The sequence below is a fragment of the Glandiceps talaboti genome, chromosome 2 (genome assembly GCF_964340395.1).
Source record: "Glandiceps talaboti chromosome 2, keGlaTala1.1, whole genome shotgun sequence".
In the NCBI taxonomy this organism is placed as follows: domain Eukaryota; kingdom Metazoa; phylum Hemichordata; class Enteropneusta; family Spengelidae; genus Glandiceps; species Glandiceps talaboti.
Window position 1 is genome coordinate 7,176,680 of NC_135550.1, and position 20,257 is coordinate 7,196,936.

General features: G+C 36.1%; 1 protein-coding gene across 1 annotated transcript in view; it reads right to left on the reverse strand.

Annotated features, from left to right (window-relative positions):
- The window catches only part of LOC144449359 (serine/threonine-protein phosphatase 4 regulatory subunit 4-like), a 58,066-nt gene extending 45,396 nt beyond the window's left edge, over positions 1–12,670 (reverse strand). Inside the window, exons 1-2 of the mRNA XM_078139889.1 lie at positions 12,414–12,670; positions 12,214–12,287 (exon numbers count right to left, since the gene is read on the reverse strand). Coding sequence (XP_077996015.1) covers positions 12,214–12,287; positions 12,414–12,497 — 158 coding nt within the window. The 5' untranslated portion in view covers positions 12,498–12,670. The remainder of the gene's footprint in view (positions 1–12,213; positions 12,288–12,413) is intronic.
- Positions 12,671–20,257: the final 7,587 nt, after the last annotated feature.

Below are 20,257 nucleotides of genomic sequence, written 5' to 3' on the forward strand. Positions count from 1 at the left end.
CTGGGTTTATAGAATGATGGTTGACCAAACTTTGCTTTATTGTGTTATAGTTTTTTATACAACAGATGGCTGACCAACCTTTGCTATATTAAGTCAACAGTATACATGGTTGGCCAACCTTTGCTATACATTTGTAGTAGGTTTTAGTACCAGTAGACATGGTTGACCAACCTTTGCTATAGTGGGTTCTAGTACCAGCATACATGGTTGGCCAACCTTTGCTACAGTGGGTTCTAGTACCAGTAGACATGGTTGGCCAACATGTGCTACAGTGGGTTCTAGTACCAGCATACATGGTTGGCCAACCTTTGCTATAGTGGGTTCTAGTACCAGTAGACATGGTTGACCAACATGTGCTACAGTGGGTTCTAGTACCAGTAGACATAAGTTGGCCAACCCTACGGTCTTAGGCACATGATTCAAACAAACTATGGTTGAACACCATTGCATTCTTGGGTATACACTTGATTTTCAGAATGCATGGCTAACCAACCTTGGATTCCAGGGGACACATGACTTGTGCTTCTGAAACACAAAACTGTGGCAAATGTCTTCTTATGCCTGTAAATGGTTGAATAAGCACACACAAATAAGGTACATTTGTATGGTTAATAGTTTTCATGGATTACGACATGTTGAAGCATACAGATGGGTGCCGTATGACTTGCATGGTTTCTTTGTTTGCGAATTGCTTTGGATTATTGTAAAGTTAGTCACAATCAAAGGTCAGTCAGCCAATCCTAGTAAGAATGTTTGCTATGGCTATCCAAAAAGACTGAATGCTACCACTAAGTCTTACAATGCCTATGCAATACTAGAAGTTTTCATTGTAAATAAACTATACAAGCAGTGTACAGCTGCAGCTTACTCAAGTCAAGATAAGTTTTTGTTAAACAAAGACAAGTCCAGACTATGAAGCCTGAAGTGTACAGTGACAATGTTTTCGATTTGAGTTTGAACTCCTTTTAACAATGGTGTCACATATATACTTTCGTGAACATAATCAATAGTGTGCTCCACAGGACCATTTCAGTATGGCAGTCAATATGATGCCATAATTTTGTGGTGAAAACCATCCAAGCTAATTTACAAAACAATACAGTATGTTATTATGTAAATTTGTATTCTATAGGAGGGGGAAATTAGCCCTCCTGTTGAAGGGAAATGCCTCAGGAGAACACTGCAAACTTACCCTCTTATAAATATGTGAAAAAGAACATTTGGATTTTTACAATTTTCTTATTCTACTAGTAAAATCTGTTTTCATATGTTAGTAATTAGCCAACAGAAATATTCAGCAATCTCCTTCTGTTACTATGACTACATCTATTTACTACTTGATACATTCATTATCTGTATGACAGATGCTGGTATTAAACTATAATGCACACTTGTCTATTTCAGATATTTTTTTTTATCTGAATAGCAAAGACCGATGAAACAACTGCGATGTCAAAAAAAATCTTGGCATGAACTTCAAAAAACCAGGTCAACCATCAACCCTGGTAGTACACAGTAGATGATTCAGGGTGAAATGACTAAGAGAAACGGTAAATAACCTTTCACCTTTAACAATGCTAATGTGAATTGTTTTTGTTTTTGTTTTTAGATTTGGGTACCAACCACTGAATGGATGGATGTCATTTAGGATGCTTGTGGCACATCACAAAGTAGATTTCCATTAACTGTAGCCATAATAGCTATACATGTAGTAATACATAAAGGGGATGTCAGTCAAAACGTGAGACTCTTTTAACATAAAAGATCCCATTCTACGGAATGAACTGTAATCAGACACAGAATTTCCCTGTGATCAACAAACAGATAGTACTTGACAATGAATGCACTGAAGAGGTATTTCACATCTATTGTTTCACAGGAGTAGATCAATCTCCTCAATTGTTATCTTACCCTAACACTCATCAATGCCTTCAAAGGGTCATGAATACATCTACCTTGTGTGAATGTTTCAATAATTAATTACTTGTTAATTTTAGTTAATGATTTTGCAGCAATTTGGGGTGGTGGTGATGTTCACATATTTGGCGCTGCAATGCTATCACCCTTAGTATCCATGTGACATTGCAATGTCATTTATTACACCTGGACTGATCGATTCCCAAAAGCTGAGCTATTAATTGCTTTACTAAAAATCACATTCTGCCTTCCTCTAATAGTTAGAGGGGAAACACCCTAGTCTTTGTGGTGATAACTATAAACACTTGTGTAACCCCTTTGTATCTGGTCTTTTGCCAAAAGCTTGGAAAATAATTCATTTTCTGACCATCAAATGAACCTTTGGTAAACACCATGTCATTGTAAACATGTACTTCCCTACATATCCTGAAAAGATCTCAAATAGCATATTCCAACTTCTGTATCTACTTATATCAACAGAAACACTGAATATGGATTCATCATCTATACTTTTTTGCAATGCAATTTTCTCACGGAAAGAGAATGTTAACACCTTTGGTCACACACACATCATACTAAAGGTATCCATGGTAGAAATAGGGATGGAGTATATGGAATCTGCGAGTTTGTCACTATCCCGACAAAATGCCAGAGAAACATTGTTACTACACATCACAATGTGATCCTGAATATCCACTTAAAATGGTTAAAATATTTCAACACACTATTGTCGAAATGGGTGGAGTACTTTCTTTTTGACTAAGTGCCACTGTGACATCAATGTTTAGATCTATCTACAAGACATACCCTGGTTGAACTTGTTCACCTTGCTATTCATCATTCTATTCAGAACCTAATTATTACTCTTTCGTTATGCTTTTTTGTTATTTTGAAATGGTTTGGTTAGCGAGACTTGCACACAGTGTTTTGATATCAATAGCGAGCCCCATGGCACTATAGTGTAGAGCTAGCCTTCATTGAATCTTAAGATGTCTCTTTAGGTTAGGTTAGAGATGATTTGATATCACGTTGGCATCCAGACTAATGACACTGCAGACCAGTAACTAATACACTGTCAAATATCATATCAATGTCCAAACACTTTTTTCTCTCCCCAAGTCTACAGCCTTGTCCCCACTTGAATCAATTCAAACCCGACCCCCTACCTATAGATTCAGTTAGACTGGTTCAAACCGGTTTCTGTCCCCACAAGAAAACTGAGCAATCGGATTTCAATGAATTCAATTTTGCTTTTTACATCAGTTCTGAACCAATTTACTTTGGATCAATCCAAAACCACAAATAGCAAACTAATATATGCAATTTTAGTGGGTTTTTTTTTTTACTATGGTTCATAGAATCCGGAAACAGTAGAGACAAAATGTTACAATTTACATAGTCCTGTGTACCGTTATGGATAACCAGTAAAATAAGTACAATGTCATGGAAAGCCAGGGGGATATGTTACTACTTTTGAACAAAAATACTAAAATTTTAATTCTATACCACTCAGACACATGAGATTACTGTGAGTATTTGATCTAATTTCCTTGTTCCTTCTTGCTACCACAATGGTGGTTATTAATATCACAGTCAAACAAATCACCAATATTGAATTTACCTACTCAATAATACATACAGCAATAATCACTGGTTGAGACAGCATTTTGTTAAAAACCAAAAATGTTTAAGCAAAGCCTGCATATTGGATAGTGTCTATTGTGTGCCAATCCACACATATGATATATAAATTTAATAAACTATACAAAAAGTGATTTTTCCTGAGGCGAGCACAAAACACAAAATAGTTTTACTATTAGAATTGATTTAATCATAAGTGAAATACAAGCCAGAGTTGATTCTTATTGTCAAATATATCATTATGGATAATTCTAGTTGTCACTTGTCAGGATTTGGACTTTGTCCATGTAAGCAACCTTGGTGGGTTTACACTGACGTCATTACATGCACTGAATCTATGACTATATTTATGTCAATCCCCCAACACTCACAAAATAGGGGGGGGGGGGGTTTCTCAAATCATAAACAACAACGTATGAGAATACACACAAAGGCAGTATCAAAACTGATCAATTGGTTCCTTCAAAAGGGGAAACGATTTACAGTGCTTTCGCACACAATAGCGATGTCTAGTTGGAGTGACAATCAGAATCGTTGCTTTAAAAAGATCAACATTGGTTAAATAGATGCCTACTGACCCAGAACAGAGAACTGTTGAGTCTGGCCAAGTCTAGTCTTTTCATAACAGTTATGTGAAGTCAGAACACAAACAGTGCCTATAACAACTGTAACTGGCCCACTCTATAACAATTGTTCCCTATGTATGTGATCACTGACATTTGTCCCTGTAAATACACACTCATTCTTTTTTGTATTCCCGGTTACCTTGTTTTTAAAACATTTCGCCTAGAATCCAAGCGATTGGGTATTTTCAATTTTGATTTCAACATCTCGAATTCAAAACCCTCATCCGCATGAATTCCTGGCTAAAAAAACACCTAGATAGGTCAAACAAACAACCCTTGAACCTAAACATCTATTAAGGGACAGATTGCACAAAGTAGCACAAAGTCAAAACCCCCTCCCCCTAAACGAACACTCACAAGGACAACACCAAACATTTTTATATGATGTAAACTGATCAAAACTGTAGTAGTCACACCACTATGATTGATGTAATGTAAAAACATGATTGTAAACACATTAAAATACTACCAGAAAACCAGCACCATATCTCACATTATAAGTAAATCTATCAACTTATCGACATCTCTGTTGTAAATACAAAGGCTGTTATCATTGAAGGAGTGAAAGTTTTCCGTCAAAATTTGGTCAGAAGTGAGAAAATGAAGTTCAGCAATCGCATCGAAGCCAGACCCCCTCCCCCCTAAATGAACTAAGTTCGTTTATTGAGCTGTGTAACATTGCGCGATCGTCCCTACGGAGGCTGTACAGTATTCCCAAATCTAAAATATGTATTCCCCTATACATGTACATATTTCCTATCTCACTTTGTCATATGGTAGGACAATTTATACCATCAACATATCACCAGTATCCAAATATTCATTCCTCAATTTTGAATTCCAAACATTGAATATGCACTACCTACCTACCTGCTTCTTTTGTCTCCATTATGATCATTATATTCTGTTTCAATTTAGAACAATCAGTAATGTATGAAGGGTACATTATATTTTCACACATACAGAAAAGTTAACATATGACAGGTGCATGGCTGGGGATACACCTTATTCCCACTACTCCACACTACCTGTATATGTGTCTTTATGTATTATCATTTTTGGTGACACAATACTTTCAACGTACACTGTCCAGATAATACCTATTCCTTCAAATAAATTTGCTTCCAAAATTTCCAGACAAAGTAATCAAATTTTATCATTGAAGTTACAGACATTGTCTCCTTTACATGTTTTCTCCATATGATCTTTATTGGAACACTTTGACTACAGTGACAACTTAGGAAAACAAACTATAAATAAGCTGACTTGACATGAATGGCAGATAATTCATAAATTAATGCACTGTCATACCCATCAAACATATTGCTTACTCCGAGTCCTAACAAACATATTTTTGCTATGTCCCGATAATGCCTAATACAAAACCCTGTGTAGTCAATGTAGGAGTGACACACCAAATTTAAATTTTAGTAAGTTTTGTCTGTCATGATTGAAATAATATTCTCACTATGCTCTGATACAAGGTGCAGTGAAATACACTGTAACATGGAGTTGTGTAATTTAATGTATTTTATACATTAATAGTCATTACAAGGGTAAGTCTCAGTACTATCTGTGGTATGAGATCTCAATATCTCTCTTTACACCATGGTTAGCATTTTAACTATTATCTGGGGTGCAAACTTAAAAGAATTACGAACCCAAACAAATGGCTTGTCATGACCACACATATTTGAATATATCCCAAGGCTGCCCAGAAGATAGTAGGACAACTGTTCTCTTCATGTGTGATGACATTCAAGTACCCTGTAATGCATACTAAGAACAATGTGTTGTATGCCAGTAGACAATGTACATTATCTTACAAGACACAAAACAAAGGGAAATAGTCAGTTTCAAGCAATGCTGTGAGCCACAGTAAACTGATCTAAACCTTTCTATTACATGTAATTGTTAAAAAAAACAGGAGAGACTGGTGAGCATTGTTGTTGAATGCCATTCATCAGTATTTCCAATCCATAAAATATAACTGTACAGTACTGATGATACATGTAACGATGGCTGCATGGTTTAGGCATATTACATAATTACTCAACCACTAAGGTCAAAGGTCATGCTTCCAGCCTAGAAACAGTATCAAGATGGAAACATAATACAATTTTAAACAGAAAACATCTCAACTATATACAATTTTAAACAGAAAACATCTCAACTATGTCATGAATGATTTGGGTTATCTATAAAGTATTTTCAGGTCAAGACAATTTACCAAGCTAGAAATAACTTTAGTCATTGCCAGACTACATATATCATGTTTTTTATCATCACTACCGAATGGTTTTGTCTGTGCTACACATGTGTGTATCTTACAAGGTCAACATACTGTTGCTAAGAAATGACTCTAACTTGAATAGTTCAAACTACATGTATTTAAACAGCATTCTTGATATGTTGCCATACAATATCACAACTCTTTTCTTAAAAAAGCAATAATTCATTTTATTAAAACACTAAACAACCCTTTCAGTTCTTTAACAACATACTTTACACATCAGGAACCCTATTAGACAGCCCCCACCCCTACACATACATCACAGCCTCTCTCCTACTTAGCTTGACTCACAACCTTCATAATGCTCTACAGTAACACCAATGAAAGGTCAAATGGCCCTTTTTTTTCAATTGAATATTTTAACACTATTGAATGACTATATTGTGTGCACTTTGGTCATGTGCCATGTATAGGGTCATGTACAGTTGGAACATCAATTTAGCAGTTTTAAGACATGTCTTGCTAGTGTAGATTTTTTGATTACAAATCTGCCTTGGGACCACTTTGTATATCAAATGTAATATACATATATGTATTTTAGTCAATATGTTTATAATTCTAAAAATGTTAAATTTATAACTATAATATTTATTAGTTCATAACAATGTTATTTGCTATGTCGTATGGTTCAAATGTGGGTCACTTTGGTATGTGTGTGTGTGTGTCTGTGTGTATGTATGTATGTATGTATGTATGTACATGTATGTATGTACGTACGTACGTACATCATACGTGTGTATGTATGTATGTATGTATGTATGTATGTATGTATGTATGTATGTATGTATGTGTGTGTGTTTGTGTGTATATGTATGTGTATGTATGTATGTATGTATGTATGTATGTATGTATGTACAATGTATGTATGTATGTATGTATGTATGTATGTATGTATGTATATGTATGTATATGTATGTATGTATGCATGTATGTGTGTGTAGGTATGCATGCATGCATGCACGCACACATGCACATTCGTACATACATACGTACGTAAGTACGTACGTACGTACGTACGTACGTACGTACGTACATATATGTATGTATGGAGTTGGTGTCTATGGCATTGGAAGGAGACCAGGAAAGTATTTTGCAAGTCATCACTGCAGGATCAGACAGCCAATGGTAGGAGTCTTGATAGGATGCATAACATCACAGCCAGGTTTCTACTTTATCTACATGTAAGCTGCAAATACACTGATGAAATGAGTATAATACACAATGACAAAATGCAGTACTTTACTTGAAACAAGTGGATTGCCGCCATGCCTGGTTTACCAAATCACAGTACTAACAGTAAACCTAGAGCCTTGTGCTCCAATTTTGTCTGTCACAGCAGAGAGTGATCAACAAGCTACACTAGATTTATACATACATACACAGTGACCATGCATGTAGGACTTTGTGCTTTAGTTCTTTTTTATCTATCTATCAGTGTCACTGCAAATGGTGACAAAATCCAACGTTTACAGAACTTTGTCCAGTCTACACACCTAATCTTAACATGGAGAAGTCTGAAATCTGACTTTAAAAATAAATCAGCTGTCACGCAATGGATTGCCCAATTCATGTGTTGCACACCACATGCCTAATATTCAGGCAACATCACATGTCAAATTCCTTTGGGCCTGTAAATTATCCCAACACTCGTCTGCCCTTGGAAAACAGACTGTGGAGTGATGCACACAGTCCAACATGGAAACAGACCCATGATGTATCCCTAGCATGACCATGTCAATACATATGCATACATGTATGTATCTGAGGGTCACAATTAAAGTGAATTTACAATATTATCTAGGCATCGCAATCTAACACATGTGGGAAATTACCATTTACATTTTCTGGAAAAAGGTTTTTTGATAACAAATTATATGCCTCAAACTCCCATATTTGATGACACCAATATTTAGCATGTTGTCATTTCAATGTCTTACATGACACTGTGACACTGACCGAGATGTGGTCTTTGTACATCAATCAAGTAGGGTTACACATCATATGCCTCTAACTCTAGACTATGCACTGCTTTTGTACACATTTTACCAGGATTACTGACAAGCCTAAGAAATCAACACAAATATACAGAAAATATTATCAATAACCAAGCATATGACAGTCTGTGTTACAGCAAGCAATAATTTATAGATAACCAGTTTGATTGATGACAGCACTGGTCTTCATGGCGACTAAATTACGATATCGATAACCTTATCCAAACATGGTGAGTTGGAAATCGTGTCTATTTCCACGTAACTGGTTACAGTTACTATCTGCTACTCTAAGCTGTAACCAATTGATAACGGCAATCATTTTGGAAACCCATACAAGTACAATCTACTTAGTATAGTGGTGTATTTGCTATCTTATAGTTTAATTTGTAGTTACCTATTTGAACTGTCATTCTATCAATCCGTGCTACTGACAGTGTTCTGGATTGCGAGGATGGCAACTAATTTGCATAACTGTTTACATACCAATAATATGGTAATTTGCATACTAATATTATGCATAATGATTAGCATATGATATGCATGTCGTCAACATTGAAGCATACTCTGACATGTTTATAATGTAACACACATGTATGCATGCACTTTGGGATCAGCTATTTCTCTTCATGTTATTATTATAATATTGTCATTCAAACTTTTACTAAAGCTCAAGGATGGTTAATAGATAGAACACTTTTGAAGAATGGCAGAAACCTACCAAGCATGACAGTCTGGGTGGGTGGCAAGGGCAGTGTTAGCACCATATTTTCTCTGTAGTGAGGGGAATACTTACTCATGGTCACAATGTGAATTTAACAGCCTAGATCAGAAAGGAATTAAAACTGAGTGAGATATGCAGTTGTCTCACAGGACTATATATGTTGGTCCTACACAAAAGAATTATCCTATGTAATCCTTATGGCTCTACTGATAAGATAAGATTAATACAAATGTAAGAACCTGGAATTACATCTTAGGTCTTTAAGTTGCTACAAGTTCTGTCAAATTCTATATTAAGACACATGTACTGCACATAAATATTGTATTATTAAATCAGTCGCACTTCCAACAATCAAATTTGAATTAAAAAATTCACATTTCATATGTAGTAAAACTGTGATATCAAAAAGTTTATAAATAATACATACATATACTGTGACACATGGTGGTAAAGGGAAGGGGGGGGGGGGGGTTGTGATGCTGGCCTGACCTTTGTATATTTGCATAAAACTGTTATAATCGTTATGTAAATGACACTATGTTTCCAAGACAGTTTAGCACATACTTACAACCACTATCCTATCATAGTTCTAGCCAAAACACAGAACTTCTTAAAAATCCTAATCACACCTGGTGAACATGTAAACTATTACACAACCCATACGCAATAATCAGCAATAAATCACCCATTATAAACAGTCAGGATGAATTATCACAGGACCTTCAGTCCTGGCCAAACAGGATATTGTTACAGTCAACAGAAGATATTTGTTGAAACCTTAACCATTGTAGTCGAGGCAATACACAAAATAAACCTCTTACATTTCACCAGTGTCCATTTGACCTAGATTTTACATGAATGTCTGTCACAACCATTTTAAAAGTGTTATGACAATGTAGCTATGCTGCAAACAGAGTGCAAATAAAATGACATATGTGGACTTTGATACTGGACATACTGGATTCATTCACTCTGTACTGCTGTATAGTGGACTGTATTGTATAATGCTTTATAGCAAGCACAGTCTCCTAAGTATTAGCAAGTCATATCTGTCAACACGTCACCAATAGTACATTCACACTGTCAGTGTCACAAAAACTACATGTACCTCCAACATGCCACTAAATTCCCTCGATAAAGTCAATAAATATGAAACACAGAGCTTATAGCTACTTTTGACATTTCAACAGTACAGTGTATTAAGCAATGGTCACAATATGGCTTCCCTCTTTTCTAGGCATACAAATCTCACACAAAGGCTACAGCGTCATACATATCATGTATTTCACATTTGATAGCTATCACCAGGCACCAGGGACTATAATTTTGATATCTTTGACAATGCAACCACAGACAAGCAAACCAATCCAAATTTCTGAAGAAGCCAGATATCTGTTTTAGTGAACATGACCTGAGTAATCATCGAAGTTGTTAGTCAAAACACCTCTGATCAAATAATCATGAATGGAAGGACACGCAAAAACATAATAAAACATGTCTCCAGGACATACACACTACTTTGGGAAAAATCTCATACACTACATGATACTTGAATATTTTGAAAAATATGAAAATAGCATTGCTGCAATATCTTGATTATTCTATATTTCACTGACATTAGCAAATGTAACGATGCAATGATTTCTTTACAATGATTTTAGCTTTTCAAAATCTAAGCTCATCCCTTCTTATACTCATAGTACACTGCACATGCACCATAGGTCCAAATCCATGACAACACTACCTGAGAAGGCAAACATATCCATTTTCAACACTGACAGAGTGACCAACTCATCAATCATGTACACATCGTGATATGGTTACACATAAACTTTCAGTGAACTGTCCTTGAAAGACTTCATAGAAGTCAAATACTATAGTAATCTATTTAACAGAACTCTGCCTTGCTGGCTGGCTGGGCAACATTTTGTCAGTATTTGTAAATTTCAAAGAATTTGGAATCTTAGACTGGTAATATACTTAATCTAGTTTACAAATACATTCTCTGCACATGGTATTTGTGAATGTATCTAAATGCAATGCAGTGTTATCTTAGTAGGAGTAGAGTGGTAGTCTGAATATAAATACTAGTTATTATCAATTTTACAAATACATTAAAATAATAAGGATACTATTAATAAGACTAACTACCATCATTACAGAGCAAACTCTGGTGTGTTCAGCTTCTGTACATTCTAAAACAGATGGTACAGAATTCTTAAAGATGTTAGCAATTTAATTTTACTCAAGTTCAATCACCCGATTCCTATCTTAACACATTTTATCGTGATGTTGAACTTGATGAAACATCAGGTGTACAGCTGGTATTATAAAAAGCCTTTCCTTTCCAGCATAGGTGCCATCAGAATTAAATCTAAGTAAACTGACCCCTCCTCCCACCATGATTTTGAAACTTGAGTTCTGTACACCAACTACACATGATAACACCCAAATTATTTTTTTAATTTTTATGGCCAGACCAAATTTGTCAGTGAAGTACTTTGTTAATGAGCTAAACAATAATACAAGCATTGTGATGTTGATTAGAAAAATATAAACCGTCATGAATATTAATTTAATATTCAGTTGATATTTATTGTTGTCACTGTTATGCCATAACTCTCTACTTTTGCTGGTTGACACAATTTTTACATACATGTACTGACATTTCAATTTTCTTGTAAGTCGTTGAGCTTCGACTACGTAACCTACAGATATATATGATAAATCACTGACGTGGTCGACGAGTCGAGTGTCGTCACCAACAAAACTTTGGATGATACGATAACATTTACTTAACAACTAAATAATCATATTGATCAATTTTTTTTTGGAGGGGATGGAATGCGAACTTATAATTATATCACTGAATAACTGGTTCTCAAAAAATGCTTTAATAATCCATGACGCGAATTTAAGAACAAGCTCCACCCGATTTTTTTTACCCCAAGTGGTTGCAAAAGAAAAGAAAACATGTATTTAGGGCATCGCAATGGCGATCTCCATAGTGTATAGGCTTACCTGAGCAGGTAGACCGCGCGTTCAATGTCCGTGAGCTTCTCGTCAACAGTTAATCTATCGATTTCCTCTGCAGACTGCAATAAAATTATAAGACATCTCAGATCGCCGTTAACATTCACGAACTAGTCAAATCTCACAGTTTAATTTTGATCCAGAACATGGTTCTGATTGTCGTAAAGTTTAACGGTAACGGTACAAACCTTGAGCCCTTTCGTTATGGTTCTTTCCAAACTCAGCTCTGCAAAACTCTCCGTAAGTTTGTCAGCTCCTTCCGACCAGTCCATCGTGCATTCTATTCTCCCACTCGTCCCATATACGTGATATGTTGTTTATCAATAAAAAATGTAAATTTGAAATAAGAGGAGAAACTATGCAATCGGCGGTGTCATGGTAAACGAACGGCATTTACAGGTAATGGTTACATTTTCCGATTTCAATAGTACGCAGCAGTACACAAACAACACGCCGCCATTCCTGCTATATGTTACGTCACGGGAACTACCATCGTGCACCGCGACATCACGACAGGCAAGATAGACGAGGCTTGCTGTAGTTGGGCGAGGTCACGCGTGGGACGAGTTACCAAGCACGGTACAGGTGAAGTGTACTATATTGACAACATCCTTGACCATCGAGCATTTTATTTTATTAGAGAGATGTTACCAAGAGAAACATACCGAGGCCCTACCGTGTTGAGTGTTTATATTCACTCGGCAACCGAACCGACCCTCGTACCAGTTGTATCGACCTCGGGAAATTTTTCAGCCTAGTAGTAACAAGATCAATACATGCTAAGAAGTCATAAATTTATCGAGAAAAGATCACAAACGTGTCAAATTACGTTTACCATGTTTATATAAATATTTGAAAGGTTTACGGCATACTCATCACAGGTTTGTCTAGGGTATTTGCTAGGGCATTTTCACTATAATAGCAAAATCTCAAACTGTGGCCATCTGCAGCCAGGCTTTACATTAGGGCCAGACATTGCAATATTTATGTGGTGTTAAAGTATGAAACGAACTACGACCATACAATATATATTCCATGTTGACAGAATATAAATTTAATGCGGTAGCGAGTAGACTTACTCAAGTCGAAGAGATTCCCTTGAATTTATTCCCAATATTTCTCTTTACTGTATAATATGCTTTTATAGTGTCTATTTTTAGAAAACGACGTGAGTGGACTTAATCCTGCATAAGTAACGTCTGGATAAATAAAACAGCTATTGCACATCGCCACATGTAAATTTTTCAAAAAATAAAATATCAGCAAAAATGCATGGCGGCTTTCAAGTTTAAAAAGTTGCTACCTACACTCCATCCCATCCACACACATAATACCACTCACAAGGGGACGCCACCTCGGGAGTCTAGTGCTATAAATGAGATGTTTGTTATTACACACATTCTTGGAATGCAAAATTCTGAGATACAGCTTTTATACATGATGTACCCCTTAACTGAAAAAAAATAATAATAAATGAAACTACATGGCATTTGAAGCTTGCATAGTTAACATATTGCCTAATTATCGAAAAATCATTGATTATGCAAATTAACCATTAAGATTATAAGCTACATCAACAAGCTTCAACCATCAATGCATATACTAAACTATCTGAAATTTAAAGCTTGAATTCTAAAGATATTGCCTTATTTATGCAAATTACATTTAAAAAACTACATCAAACACGTGCTTTGTTGATATATGTATAACAATGATATGAACTTTGACGATTTCAAATGAAGCATTTTTAAGATGTAGCCTAATTACCGAAAATCGTTAATTATGCAAATTTATCATTAACACGAAAAGCTATATCATGTTTCACGTATGATGTACTGAACACATATTGCCTGGCCATGAGGGCTATAGCACCCGTTTATTACACCCGAGGGACTGTGAGTTACCAGAATCACATGCTATTTCCCGAGGCCAAAGGCCGAGGGAAATAGCATGTGATTCTGGTAACTCACAGTCACGAGGGGGTAATGAACGGGTGCTATAGCCCGAATATAGGCCAGGCAATATGTGTTTTATAATATACCTCATGCTGTGAACTCGCGGTGGCAGACGACATCGTCAGAAGCTCCCATTTTGACCTGCTGTGAACGCGCGGTGGTCACGTGACCATGTAAAAATTGATGGGACTATTTCCCCAAGGGAAGTAGTCATTCTATTTTCCTATCACGTGACTGATTCTAGCGAATCATGGCACAGCATTATCACTAGGTATATTATAACAAAATATATGAAATATGAAGCTTGTATTCTAAGATATGGTCTAATTGTCACATGTCATTAATTATGCAAATTACTTATTTCTATCAAAACCTATAACAAATGTGCACTTTGTTATTATCAAAGAATACACCAAATGATATGAGATTTGAAGCTTACATTCTTAAGACACAGCCTAATTGCCGCATATAATTAATTTATGCAAAGGATTTATTAAACTTAAAAGCTATGTAAACAAACTTCGCAGGACATGTTCGTTTTATTATGGTTGATATATGTGCCAAATTATATTGAAATTGAAGCTTGCATTCTTAAGATATAGCCTAATTACCGACAATCCTTTATTATGCAAATTACTCATTAAAACTAAAAATTGTGCCAATAGGCTTTATAGGATATGTGTGATTTGTTATAGTTGATGTATGTGCCAAATTATATGAAATTGAAGCTTGCATTCTTAAGATATACCCTAATTACAATCATTAATTATGCAAAGTACCCATTAAAACTAAAAACTGTGCCAATATATATATATATATATATATATATATATATATATATATATATATATATATATATATATATATATATATATATATGATATGTGTGCTTTGTTATGGTAATTATATTGAATTTGAAGCATGAATTCTTTAGACATAGCTTACCTACTGAAGATCATTAACCATTAATCTACATAACTATGGGACATATGCCCTTTGTTATGGTTAACATATGTACTAAATTATATTGAATTTAAAGTATTCTTAAGATATAGCCTAATTACTAAAAAAAACCCATAAATTATGCAAATGACTAATTGATATTCATCGGATGTTTACCAAAATCTAATCAGTTCTTGTCATTACCATATGGAAGTAGCAAGTTCCATTAGAATCGATGCAGTGGTTTTGAAATACCGTGTCCACAGACAGACAGCCAGCCAGACAGACAGCCAGACAGCCAGCCAGACAGACAGACAGACAGACAGACAGACAGACAGACAGACAGACAGACAGACAGATAGACAGACAGACAGACAGACAGACAGACAGACAGACAGACAGACAGACAGACAGTATAACATAACATTCCCTTACGAGAGGTAAAAACTAGGTCGGGGGAGTCAAGTTCAAGAGTTACGGGAAATCTCCCTATCCCACGCAAAGAATTCTTCCATTCAACATCGTACTTAGTTTCCGCTTTATCAGAGCTATGATGACTAATTAGGTATACTCACGAAACTACTACCAAGCCAGAGAGACTATAGAGTTTCAATTATTAGGTGGCATGATGTTTTTTCCACAAGTTTTTTGTTACGAATTACATTTTTTTAAATACAGACACTGATTGGTGCATGCACATGAAATGACACATTTTATCTCATTGTGAACACAAATAAACATCAATGTCATATGAAAAAAGGAAGATTCAAACACAGATCAGTTTATTTGTCTTCGCAGTGTGATAAATTTATCATTTCTTAGGCGTGTCGCGCTATCAGTGCCTGTATTTTGTTGGTGTAAATTCGTAACAAAACCTCGTGTGAGATGTAAAAAACACCGTGCCGCCTAATTGAAACTCTATAGCCTTTCTGGTTTGATAGTAAAAGACGAAATCACCAAAGTGAAGAAGATCTGATCAGACTACAACATACGTAAGAAACTATTACAATATTACGTAGTTTAGTATTACGATCTGAGATGCTTGTTTGATATCACTGTAAGAGTTGAAGGCTTTAGAGATACTAAGATGTCATCGTCATCATCATCATCATCATCATCATCATCATCATCTTATATGTATGTTGTAGGTCGACGACCTGTTCATAGTTAAAAAGTCATAAAGCTGAGAATGCGATCAAACCATTCAGGTATACTGGCATCCACACTCTCATGTTCTACAGGCGAAAGAGTGAACTTGCATGCCCTACACAATCCTACTGAGGAAGACATATAAATTGCATGATATCAGGTATACACTCGGGGTCGCAGAAAGCCTTGCTGTCGGTAAGAAAGAGATAGTAAGGAAGTCATATCGCAAAACGATAAGGAACAGCTATCAATAAGACAGCCCACATTGAGGGTCCGAAAGAAGAACACCTCTTTATTTTCGTAAACTACAAAAAGTGCTAAAGATGGATGCATAGTGATATGATTGACCCTTAACTTTCTAGTAAAACGTCCTAAACATGCGTGTAAATTGTAAATTTAAGTGCTGTGACTGACACGACACCTAACTTCGACTCTAAAATGCCCCAACGACATTGTACAGGTATATGATTTACCTCTAGACACTCAAAATGCCACAAAATACATGCAAGTTCATTTACCTACTTGACCCTCAAGACATCCGAAGCTGCTTGTAAAGTTTCTTCCCCTGTTCAACTTCTAAGACGTCCCTAGAAATCCCGTGATTTGACCCAAAGCACTAAATGCATCCAACATACTATACTATGCTTGGAAAGTTTCACATGTGTATCGTGTGAATCCCTACGCTCTAGACGTCTCAGCAAAAGTGGGAGCAAATTTTTTATGATTTGAATCTTTATTCAACTTCCAAGACTAGACTTCTTCAAGAAGCGAGTAAAGTTTTTATATTTGTCCAGGCTTCCAAGGCGTCCAAAAAATGTTTGCAAAGTTTTAGGATTTGAACCCCGATCTTCTAAGACGTCCAAAAGATAGCGTGCAAAGTCTTGTGATTTATCAGCTTTAAATGTGTGCAAAAACGGCTCCAATATTCGTCTATGATTTGACCCGCTAATAATCACGACGTCTCAAAGATAAAATTTCTGTGATTTGACCCCCTGACTTCCAAAGATGTGTGTAAAGTCCTGTCATTTGACCCTCTGACTTCCAAAGACGTCCCAAAGATGTGTGTAAAGTTATATGATTTGATCTCCTGACTTCCAAAAATGTGTTAAAAGTATTGTGATCTGACGCACAGTTAAAAATGCTCGATCCCCAACGCTTAGACGAAATCCTAAAGTTGCATGCAAAGGTTTAATATGATCTCAGACTGATTCGCATTGACCTAGCCTATATTTGAATTTTGCACTTCCATCACAAATATTGCTATCCCTACACGACAAAAAGACCTCAAGTGCATCAGCCAGTTTCATTTTTTTATGATGAGTGGTGTGTACCTGTGTTGTGATCGTTTGTTCATTTATTGTTAGAAACCATTATGTCAGTCAATACTGAGTCTCAAGAATTGTATATAGAAACCCAATGCAAGTATCGCATCTATGCAACCAATTCAATTCAATTCAATAACTTTATTGATAATAATAATACTATTTATTTCTTATATAGCGCATTATTACATAATTGCATAAAAATCTCAATGCGCTTCACATGATAAAAATACGCATTATATGATCGGAGAATAAAAAAATAAATAAACTATAAAAACGGTTTAATAAAACTGACACATTGTGTCAACCATGAATAAAATACTTTCATTGAGCCATGCTGGAGAAATATGCTTTTCGAAAGAGGTGTGTTTTAACTTGTGCTTTGAAAGAAGACAGAGAAGCTGCATTGCGAATAGACGAATCCAGAGAGTTCCACAGCCTGGGAGCAGCGACTGAAAAAGTGTTTGCCATAATGCTCCTGGACATAGCGTGGTTCAAAAAAGTTCTGTCACGACTGCAGAACGTGTTAATCTTTCTGGCCTGACGACAGTGAGAAGATCCGACATATAAGTTGGATTATTGATCCCAAATGGGCAATCTTGGTGTTGTAAATCAAGCATAATTCAATTTGACCGTTCCTTGACCTTACTTATGCAAGTTGACTTTCAAACTCATGGTAGTTCTAGCGAGTATTACAGAACCTGCGGAAAATAGCAGAAATTTTGTTCAAGCATCTAGTATAAATATCTATTCTTGGATAAAGCGTCAAGTACAATCGTATAAACGTACTCGAATATTGACCTTGACCTCTTCTACTATGCTGTTGTTGGGGTCAGGGTTCAAACATCGTATAACTGTGAACCCAGTCTATTACTATTTAGGGAAAACTTTAAAATGGTGTAACGATTTCATCAAAATTTCGAACTGAGCAGAATTGTCAATTTTGTGGTCCCTTTTATCAAAATACTATTTTTTTAATCATGTGCTTTAAAGCTTACCCCTGTTTCCGTCTATGTGTATTCAAATAACGAAATAAATGAACTGAGGAATTAATATATTAAAAGCTGGGGTATTAGATAGTAACTTGAAGACATTTAGGTCGATTTTGAATAATACTACGGAGAAGAAAACATTCAAGACCGGTATTTTAATAACCGTCACGTAAGATTATCTCTTCATGCCACCTGTTGATTTTCGACTTTCCAAAGTGCAAAAGCCGTTATGTTATGGCGGCGATTATGGCCAATGCAGTTTTAGGAACACAATGGCATTGTTTGTAAGGTAACACGATTTTCAGAACAAAGTTGTCATGAGGGCGCCCTTGATGGCATGGCTCTGTTTTATTTGTGAAGTTCACTGATCATATGGGCTGGTCTGTACTGTGATGTATATGACGTCACAATCTTGCCAGTCATTGTATATTCTTTGGACTCTGTCTTAATCTGTTTCTTTTTGTCCCCATCTCCGTTTGTATGTCATACTACCTCTGGCTTAGACATATTTCACTGTCACATTACTACTCGTCTATATATTTTTCACCATCTCCAGGCTTCCTTTCTTTTTCCATTCTATATCCCACTATTTTAGTCTATTTGTCTATTCATCTCCTGGCCGAGTACCTCTTTCCGTCTCTATGTAGCTGCTCAGACCACTAACGAAGACCGAGAGTCTCAGGATTAATTTATCTCTCTCTCTCTCTCTCTCTCTGCCTACCTTTGTCTGTCTGTCTGTCTGTCTGTCTGTCTGTCTGTCTGTCTGTCTGTCTGTCTGTCTGTCTGTCTGTCTGTCTGTCTGTCTGTCTGTCTGTCTGTCTGTCTCTCTCTCTCTCTCTCTCTCTCTCTCTCTCTCTCTCTCTCTCTCTCTCTCTCTCTCTCTCTCTCTCTCTCTCTCTCTCTCTCTCCCTCCCTCTCTCATGTTTCTGTGAGATGTAAGTTACACTGTATCAAATGAATGTTAATAGCTTTAATACCGTCAGCTGGAAATCTGCAAAACAAACTTAAGTCGCCAACACGTCTTAGCATACTCAGAAAGGAAAGAGATAATCGAAAAAAGGATGTAATTTAGTCAGATTTGCTTGAAAAGCTGTAATATAATCTGGTTATATGTAGTTCAAAAGCGTATTTAAGCTAACAGCTGAAAACTAGACTGACTAATTTACCATGGTAGTAGTACTCCTAATGCTAAGTCGGTATAATTATAATATTAAACATTAGAAGGACAGCAAGATATATCAATTTCAGTGTGGGAATTTGTGATAATTTGTTACATTTCGTGCTAGATTTAGAGGGGGTTCATATTTAGTTATGCTTTAGGGCGTCCTATATATACCATGCACGAGCCAGGTTCAACACAGATTATGGAATATAAACCCTACTCGTTTTACGTCATCACGTCTATATCACGACAACGAGTGTATACGTCACTGGTTTCTGCTGTACTTGCAATATGAGTCAAACCGTTCAGAATTGTCATTACTTTCCCCGATTCTTCTTTGATATTACTGGCGCTGGTATAATTATGTTATTCTCCAAAAAAAAATCTTCATTCACTCGTGACCTAATGGTTGTCACTAACTCGTCTAGCGACCCGTGGTGACAAAGACCCCTTAGGTCACTCGTATTTCCTTTGCAGGCTGAACGAAGAAAAATATTGGGGAATAACATC